Source organism: Condylostylus longicornis, unplaced genomic scaffold (assembly GCF_029603195.1).
Source record: "Condylostylus longicornis isolate FDR11 unplaced genomic scaffold, ASM2960319v2 ptg000013l, whole genome shotgun sequence".
In the NCBI taxonomy this organism is placed as follows: domain Eukaryota; kingdom Metazoa; phylum Arthropoda; class Insecta; order Diptera; family Dolichopodidae; genus Condylostylus; species Condylostylus longicornis.
This window is the reverse complement of record NW_026577982.1, coordinates 17617370-17627472: the sequence shown is the minus strand read 5'-3', so window position 1 is coordinate 17627472 and position 10103 is coordinate 17617370. Positions and strand designations below refer to the sequence as shown.

Sequence of the window (10103 nt, the reverse complement as noted above, 5' to 3'; positions counted from 1 at the left end):
ATCTTTACGTTAAATTTGCATTTAACGTAAACTAAATAATGTAAATATCATATGCCTCATAAAAACTTAGACGTTTCAAATTGGAATATAAAATTGAAATTTAACATGAGAGGGTCCAAGTACGTATGTTATATTTTTTTACCTGTAGAAGGTATTAATATTCCTTTACCTATAGATTGTTGCACCCTCTACACAGTAAAAGGCAAAACAAAAAAGTAACTCTGAAAAAAGATAAATTGAAGTTATTTAATTAAAAACTTTAAAAAAACTGACAACCCAAAAACCGTATATCAATGGATGATTTTTTTTAACTTTTAAGCACTCAGATTGGAATTTTAGTTACAAATAACTATTATTGTATTCTCCTAATTTGTTTTATATTTTAATTTAGTTACTAAAGTCGTTTTCAAATATGCGTAATATTACATCAAGATTTATATTTAAGTAATATATGAGAATTATTTCCATTGAAGTTTTAGTTTTTAATAATTTTGGAAAGAGATACTACCTTTAATTATTAATAGCTAATTTTAAAACTTAAGAAAATATTCAACTATGTTTATTAAATACAACGTAGAGATTTTCTAATTGATTTTCTTTTTTTATCATTTTTAACCGAATGTTTAAATAGATAATTCTGTTTTCTAATCCTATTTATATATATATAGCTTCAGAACCTTTATTGGCTTGATGTCCTGTCACATAAATATTATTATTAGGTGATTGAATCCCTTCAGACCAGTCTGATGTTGAATGTGGTGACGAACTTGACCAATGCCCAGGTGATTCTGGCGATGGTGTTGGATAACTGTCTAATGTCTGAACTAAGTGTTGTGGTGTTTGTCCTCCGGCACCAACCGAATGCTGACTTGGCGGTGTTAAATATTGATAAAAGGATTGTGTTGACTGCATTGTTTGCGATGATGGCGAGTGTAAATTTGATGGAGTTGAACTTGAATTTGAACTTTGTATTGATGGAGGGTTCATTTGGCCAGAAAACGAATCTAAAAAAAAAAACAAAGATGGTGTAGTGAGTAAATTTTACCATTTGACTACATTTAACTTATATTAACAAGCTACTAGAAACTCAAAAATTATTATAAATCTATAAGTTCCTTTCTCAATATTGTCCTTTCACAAGACAAGAATTAAATTTTAATAGTAAAATAGCACAGTTAAATATATATTGCATCTTCATCACGTTATGTTTTTGTAATATTTCGTTCCGCAGTTATTATTTTGCAGTATTGCATTTATAAAAATCTATTCATTCTCTTTTTTGTATATAGTTGATAATATTTTGAAGTTTAAACTCATAGTGTTACACTGAAATCACTATATAAATTCTGGTATTTTCGTTTGCTTTCAAGCGAAGTACCGCAGATGGGCAATATTTTTTCCTAATGTAAACTGATTGGTGTTATTAGTGCGCACTTTTGTAACTATAAAAAGTCAAAAACACCAAGTGTTCAACAACGTAACTATTTCACTCTCTCATTTTATGTTTTTATTCTGATTTGCAGATGAAAAAAGACAAACAAGTGAAAGAGGAAATAACAACGTGAACAGAATATGAAAAAATGCGCATTAATAAATGCACATAATTATTATAAATTGTAAAACAATACAATCTGTGCAAAGTTTAATTTAAAAGTAAGTTCAATCAATCCATACATACACTTTTACAATGGCAATATTTTTAAAGTCAATTTTGTTACCCAGTGGACTTCACCACCCCGGGCGTTTTTTTAAAGTCAATTCTAATTATTTTTAATAGATTTTTGTGATTTGTTTTTGAAAAATATTGTTTTTGGGATAGTGTAAATAAAGATATCAGTAAAAACAGAAAAAAAAAATACTTTTTACAGGTATTTTAAAAGTCAATGTAGAAGGTTAAAAATAAAAATGTTACCTGGGGAACCACAAAATCCATTCAAATCTAAATTCGCCGAGGCAAAATCAAAACCCATTTGGATTGAAGGCAATATTGCACTATTGTTATTACTGGAAGTTTGCTGTTGTCTTTGCGATTGTTGCTGCTGTTGTTGGTGTTGGGATTGTTGATGTTGCGATTGTTGATGCTGCTGGTGTTGTTGATTTATACCGTTGTTCGGCGAAGTAACACCACAACTTGCAGGTGAGTTTTGTTGTGATAAATTTGATTGAAAACTATTTGAATTACTTGTGCTGCTATTCGAACTATTTCCGTTCGTATTTGCATTATTGTTATTGCTTTTATTACTGTTGTTAGCTGTATTTCCAGTTATTAGATGTTTTTGATGTGTTGCATGTCTCATAGCTTGTATATGAGTTGGGGATGTAGGTAAAGTCGGCCGTGCTTTTGCTGGAGAAGGAGATCCTAGTAAAAAAAAAGGTTTTATTTTATATTTATTATATTATACAATTTAATTTATTACCTATATATCCTTGAGGCGACAAAGCCATATTGCTTTGCACTGAATGAGGTGGTGATTGATTCGAATAGGGGGGACTAAGTCCTTGTTCACCAATTTGCAAAGTTTGATTATTAGTTCTTTGAGCATTCATAATTTCTTGAAATGGCGAACCTAGCGAATACGTAAAGTTTTCTAAGTTCATATTTGCGAGGGACTGCATTGATTGCGCATTCTAAGCAAAAACAAAGGAAAACATTAAAAATTAAAATAATTTTTTTAAATATTAATTTAAGTGAATTTACTTTTATACAATCTTCATAACTAGGTGGTTGTTTACTACCACTCAATAAATCCATTGTATGATGAGTCGCTATTGCGTTCGAATACAAACTAGCTGTGTCATATGGACTTGGTAAACCAGCGGTTAATGGGGATTCTATAGAACTTAGCTGGGCGTCTAAAATTTGAACGTCAGTCAATAATTGACCTTTTTTATTCGCTGTCAACGATCCTTGCTTTTTTGTACTTGGCTTTCGCTTAAGACTAATATCATCTTCTGGGCTATTCGGTGTGGTTGAGCCTAATAATTTTTGTTTTTTGGTTTTGGTAGTACTTTTTTGTGCTTTAGCAGCAGCACCCCCACCGCCACTCGCAGTTATCATTGAGTTTTGTTGAATCATTTGTTGATGTGTTGGTGGTGAACTAATCATTTGTGATGGCGTCACTTGTAGCATTTGTGGACTACGCGGCACGTGTTCGTCTAGTAATCTAACTATATCATGATGTAACCTTTCACTGGCTACATCTCTTGGCAATCGATCCATATGATCGGTAATTTCACGGTTAGCAAAATTATCTAAAAGTGCTTTACAAGCCTCATAAGAACCTTCTCTCGCGGCTAAGAATAATGGTGTTTCATCTTTGTCATCTTGCGCGTCACGATTTGCATGGTGCATTAGTAAGATTTGAACAGCGTCCACGTTATTGACAGCTGCCGCCCAGTGTAATGCAGTTTTCCCTGAATTGTCAGAAGCATTTATGTCTGCATCTGCGGTGATTAGCTCTTCAACCATACCCTCAATCGCCAACCTGGCAGCAAGTATCAGTGGAGTTGTACCATCATGCATACGTGCGTTCAAGTTCGTTGCTCTATTTCTTAATAGAATTTGAAAAACACCTACTGCATCTGCAGCTACCGCAGCATGTAACGGTGTTCTACCAGTATTATCATGACAATTAGCGTCAGCGCCAGCATCCAATAAACGTTTTGCTGCATCTGCGCGTGCGTAACGAGCAGCTAAATGCAAAGATGTTTCACCTGTTTTGTCCATTGTAGCGTTTAATTCAGCACCTTGGGCTAATAAATCACTAATTACTTGTGCCGTTGTATCATCGGTATTATCAATATCATCACCCGTGTCCACTCCTCCCCCGCGAACTGCAGCCACCATTAAAGGAGTCATTCCACAGGGGCCACGAACATCAACGTCATGTTTTCCATCTTGATGAGCTGGTGGAGTCATTATTGATGGACGAACATCTGCTACTTCTAAATGCTGCTGAGACCAAACCCTGGGATCAGCTTCCTCATAGTCCGTTACTATTGTATGATCACTAGAATAGCCTTGATCATTACGGAAACGTTTTGCTTGCGGCATTTCTGACTCATCATCGGACCAATGTTGTCCATGACCCAGATGACCAGAATTCATATTTAAATCAGAATCCATGCAAGTCAATGCTCCATTTTTATTTAAATTTCGCATTTCTTGCCCATCTGGACGTCTTCTCGAGTGCCTTCGAGGTCCGGTTGCCGCTGTAAAGAAACCTTCAGGAAACCATGTGACACCATGAGCTCGTTTTCGCTGAGCTGTTACCAAAACACCAACCAACATGCATCCTAATAATACAATTATAGCTCCCAACGCAACGTATTTCACATCAGTTGGAACCTGTGGAATATCTTCATTTGGATTGTCAATTCCACGAACCCGATGAATAGGAAATGTTGGTGATAATGTATGTTTGGAAGCAGTTGCAGCTAAAAATTCCGCCGCTTCGCTAGCCGTATTGAAACATTCGTCACATTTTCTATTATCTATTTCTAAAAAAACTTGGACTCCTGTATCTTGCATTCCTGTCATTTCTGAGCCACGTTTCCATGAGTAAATCATATCATTTCCAAGTCGGTCTTGCTTAATTCTTAAAGTGGTCCTTAACTGATGACCCATATCTCGAAGAAAAGACACAGATCTTTCTTTGAACTTAAATATATCCATCAAGACTATTATAGAAATAACACCGTTTGCAAGCATTGGAGGTTCCTCTTTTTCGCAATCTAACCCGTCCCAATTGCATTCAGCGTTATTACATCCATAATCACAAAAACCATTAGCGTAATGCTTAGCACAATACGCGTCATATGTTGGATTACAACGCTCTAATTTTCTTTCACAATCTCGGCCATCGAAAAGACATTGAGGGTTATTACATTCTTCATTACAATTGCCATCCATAAACACTTTCCAACAATCAATAGAAGCTGTACAATTTCTCCATGGGTTTATGCCAAGTGAGCAATCGTTGCCGTCGAAATTACATGCATATGTGTTGCACTCTTCATCACATCTATGATTACCTTTCTTTTGAATGCACCCTTTTTTAACACACTGTTCTCTTTGTATGGCTAGATCTTTTACAAAAAAATTTAAATCTTTTGATAAACGTTTATCAGCTTCCCAGCCTGGATAGCTTGGATCAAATGTATCACAAATTTTGCCAGCCCAATTTTTTGGACACAAACATGCAAAGTCTCCCAATAAATTTTCACAAGAAGCACTTTTTTGGCATGGATTTCTTGGTTTACATTCATCAACAGTATCTTCTTCACAATGTGTACCATCGGTACCAAATGGACAATCGCAACGATAGCCGCCAGCGTCATCAATGATACAATTACCAGCACGACATGGGTTTGAATCACAATCATGTCCGGAAAATTCGCAATTTTTACCATAAAATCCATCGGCACAGACGCAATGGTGACTAGTTTGCTTTGTAGAACACACACCACCATTTTGACATGGTGAATTCGCACAAAAATCTACTTTATTTTCGCAATGCCTGCCCATGTAGCCAGGTTTACAGTTACAATGATAATTATTTACTAATTGCACGCAATCTAATGTACCAGCATTCGAGCATGGGTTTGATAAACATTCGTTAATATCACCTTCGCAACGAGAACCGACGAAACCTGGAGGACAGAAACATTCGAATCCTCCGACACGATCAATGCACGTTCCATTATTGTGGCAAGCGCCGGGTGTGCAATCGTCTTGATTTAATTCACAAATAATTCCAAGTGTTCCAGGAGGACATGAGCATGAAAAATTATTAACTAGGTCGTGACATGTTCCACCATTTTGACATGGATTTGGTTTACAATCATCTATATTGAGTTCACAGTTTTGCCCTTGAAATCCTTTCTTGCAAATACATTTATATGAACCAATTAAATCTCGGCACGTTCCGCCATTTTGACATGGTTGGGATTCACACTCATTTATTTCTTTTTGACAATATGAGCCGGTATATCCTTGATGACAATGACATCTATGCGAATTACCGAAATCTTCACATGTTCCATTATTACAAAGTTGTTTTATGCTTACTGATTTTCTATTTGCTGCTGTTTGACATGATACCATTTGAACGTCACATAGTTTGCCCGTCCAACCGGGTTCGCACATGCACTGGAACAAATTCATTCTTTGAATACATTTAGCTCCATTTTCACAAGACGATCGCGGAGTACACCAATTAACAAAATCAGTACATTGTTTTCCGGTATAACCATAAGAACAGTGACACGTGTAATCTTTACCATTTTCATGACAAGTGCCACCATTTTGACATGGCTGTGAATCGCACTTATTAATTTTGTACTGGCAGTTTGCTCCAGTGTATTCAGACAAACAAGAGCAATTGTAACTGTTTACACCATCAACACATGTACCGCCGTTCATGCAGGAACTTTCTGTGCAATCTTCATCGTTTGTTTGGCAATTAATTCCAGAAAAACCTAGCGGACACGTACATGTATAAGAATTAACATATTGATTACAAGTAGCTCCGTTCTGACACGGTCCGCTTAAACACTCATTTATATCACTTTCGCAATGTTTTCCTTCGAATCCATCAACGCAAAGACAAGTGTAGTCTCCAATACCATCTAAACAAGTGCCACCGTTTTGGCATGGATAAGAAGCACAATCATCTGTATTGATCGTGCAGTCACGACCTTCATATCCTTTAGCACATAAACATTGATAAGAGCCTGGAATATTCGAACATGTCGCTCCATTTCTACATGGAGAACTCAAAGCGCATTCGTCTATATCTTCGTCGCAATAACGACCAGTGTATCCCAAAGTGCATGTGCATGAAAAATCTAAAAAGTTTGGACTTGGTGAACATTTTGCAGCATTATGACAACGATTTTTTGAGCATGGGTCTAGTTTTGATTCACAATCTTTTCCTGTATAAGGCACCTTGCAGACACATTTGTAGCCATTAACAAGATCAATACAAGTTCCACCATTGCGACAACGATTGTCTATACAATCATCAATATTTATTTCACAATTTCGACCGTTATATCCTGGCATACATTGACACGAATAAGAGTTTAAGCCATCTATGCATGAACCTCCATGCTGGCAGGGATTTGACCCACATTCATCAATATTAAGTTCACATCTTTTACCTCCGTATCCAGGAGGGCAGTGACAGATAAATTGATTAACACCATCTTCGCAGCGTCCTCCATTTATACAGGGATTCGATTCGCATTCATCAACATCACTAAGGCACCTCGCGTCATAATATCCGCGTGGACACTCACATTTAAAAGCATTAATCAAATCTATGCATACCCCACCATTGGCGCAGGGATCTGAAGCGCATTCGTTTATATTTGTTTCACAATGAGTTCCAGTAAATCCAGGCACGCATTTGCAATCATATCTATTAATTCCATCTACACATGTCGCTCCATTTCGGCAAGGATTACTGTGACATTCATTGACATTTATTTCACAATTTGTCCCAGAGGTTCCAGCTTTACATAAACATTTGTAACCTCCGATCAGATCGTGACAATGACCGCCAAATTGACATGGATTTGATTCACACTCATTTATTTGTGTTTGACACAAATAGCCAGTATATCCAGGGTTACAAAGGCAAGTAAACAAATTATCGCCATCAATGCATTTTCCGCGATGACATGGATTCGACTGACAATCATTTATATTAATTTCACATGATAACCCCGTGTAACCAGGTGGGCATTCACAATTATATCCTGCTATAGAATCATGACATATTCCATTATTACGGCAAGGTTGGGAATGACAATCATCAATATTGGTTTGACATCGAGATCCTGTAAACCCAAGCGCGCAGGTACATTTAAAACCATTAATCATATCGTGGCAAGTTCCACCGTTCAAACACGGATTTGCTTGACATTCATCGATATCAATTTCACACTGTATACCGGTGAATCCGGGCATACAAACACACCTAAAAGTACCAGGATCATCTAAACAACTTCCTTCGTTTTGGCATGGGTGTGATTCACATTCATTAACATTAGTTTCACATCTAGGGCCAGTAAAACCTTGAGAACAATTGCATGCAAATGAACCTGGTGTATTGACACAAATTCCATTATGTTCACAAGGCGATCCTTGATCACATTCGTCGATGTCTTCTGAACAGTCTATACCTTTATAACCAGACGCGCATGAGCAGGTAAATGATCCATTTATTGGACTGGTATCACACATTGCGTCTGCATGACATGGATTCGATGTACAAGCGTCGTCCAAATGGCACAACAAACCTGTTTTACCAGGAGTGCATTGACAATAAAAACTTCCTACACCATCAATACAAGTCGCTCCATTAAAACATGCTCGATTAGCACAATCGTCTATATTTTCGCTACAATCTACACCGGTCCAACCGTTTACACATATGCAAGAATAACTTCCATGAGTATTGGTACATGTCGCACCGTTTTGACATATCTGAGGTCTATAAATGATAATGCAATATTTTAAAAACCATTTGATATTATATTTAAGCTTTCAACGGAAACTTACTTTATAGCACATTCATCAACATCAATTTCGCAATTATCTCCTGTAAAGTTCGGTGAGCACTTGCAGCGGTACGCATTAATAGCATCAATACAGGTAGCACCGTTTTGACATAAATTTCCAGGGCAATCGTCAATGTTTTCTTCACAATTTTTCCCTTGGAAACCTACACATATATATAAATATAATTAAATTTTAAATACATACATGTATGTACTATATACCAAAATTAAATTAAGTAGTATAACATATACATATATGTATGTATGTATGTAAAACATTTTAAAATCTACAATTCAAAAAAAATTCTGAAGTTAAATTCAAATAAAATTAGACTTTTGAGGAAAACAGCGAAGTTTTTACAATTTAATTTAGATGGAAAAAAGCTACATAATGCACCTTGGTGGCGTTATTAACTCCTTCATTCCTTTTTCAACGTCTTTGCTTTGATTACACTTACACAATTTCTTCAAATGAAAGAACGTAGCCCTGGTTGATACATACTATGAAATTTGCTCTCGATATCTCTTCAAAAAACCTTTTTTTTAGTTAATACGGTACTCAATTAATGCTATCGTTAACTCGTCAAGTTGCAAAACACGAAAAAAAGCATTAGAAAATATATTTTTTTATTGTATGTACATATATACAGACATATGTACATACAATAAAAAAATATATCCGTTTATGCATAAATTTTTTCCCAGTTCACTTTTTTAATCACTGTATTCTTACTATAGTAATAGGAGTAGTAATAGATATCATAATATGTTGCTTTTTCGATGTGTACAAGTATATATGTATGTAGCCATGTTTACGTGCAGATACGTTAAAATTTAATTCCTTACTTGTATAAGTTTACAAATAAAAAACATTTTTTTCCAAAAAGTGGTATATTTAATCAAAGCAAAGCAAGTAAAGTATACAACATATACATTTTTGAAAAAAGAAAATCTTTAAAGAAACATAGAAAGAAATTTTAAACTATGCTTACTGCGATCGCCATATACACGTGTAGTAGTAGAGAAAACATGTAAAAGAGGATAAAAAATGAAAAAAATTAACACACTATAGTTATCAATATATGTATGTATATCTAACAATGTGGCGAAAATTTGCTTGACTGTATCGACATATCCAGTACCAACTAGCCATATGTATGTATGTTATAAAAGTACATTTATAAACGTAAATACCTTTGTCTGTATGTATACATATATAAATTTACAAATTTTGCTAATTAGATCACTAGTCAATGGTCACTATTATTTTTTTTTAATTGATTCACTTAATCATTCTGCTGATTTGAAGTTACAAAAGTATATTGCACATCCTTTAAATTCGGTGAAACAAATTAGAGTGCCTTGTTTATCGATTTTAGTTTTCAATCGCTCAATAACCAAACAGATTTGAGAGCGATTCCGATTTTTCAGCACGCCAAAAAGCTTGATTTAGCTTTCCCTTTTGATTGGGAATAGCCACGCATGCAAAAAAATTTAATACCTACATACATAGTCACATAAATAGTATAATTTTC

General features: G+C 35.3%; 1 protein-coding gene across 1 annotated transcript in view; it reads right to left on the bottom strand.

Annotated features, from left to right (window-relative positions):
• Nucleotides 1-608: 608 nt before the first annotated feature.
• The window catches only part of LOC129605598 (neurogenic locus Notch protein), a 29732-nt gene continuing 20237 nt past the window's right edge, over nucleotides 609-10103 (bottom strand). The window contains exons 7-11 of the mRNA XM_055515462.1: nucleotides 8570-8732; nucleotides 2699-8501; nucleotides 2418-2628; nucleotides 1913-2359; nucleotides 609-1004 (exon numbers count right to left, since the gene is read on the bottom strand). Of these exons, the coding sequence (XP_055371437.1) occupies nucleotides 655-1004; nucleotides 1913-2359; nucleotides 2418-2628; nucleotides 2699-8501; nucleotides 8570-8732 (6974 nt within the window). The 3' untranslated portion in view covers nucleotides 609-654. The remainder of the gene's footprint in view (nucleotides 1005-1912; nucleotides 2360-2417; nucleotides 2629-2698; nucleotides 8502-8569; nucleotides 8733-10103) is intronic.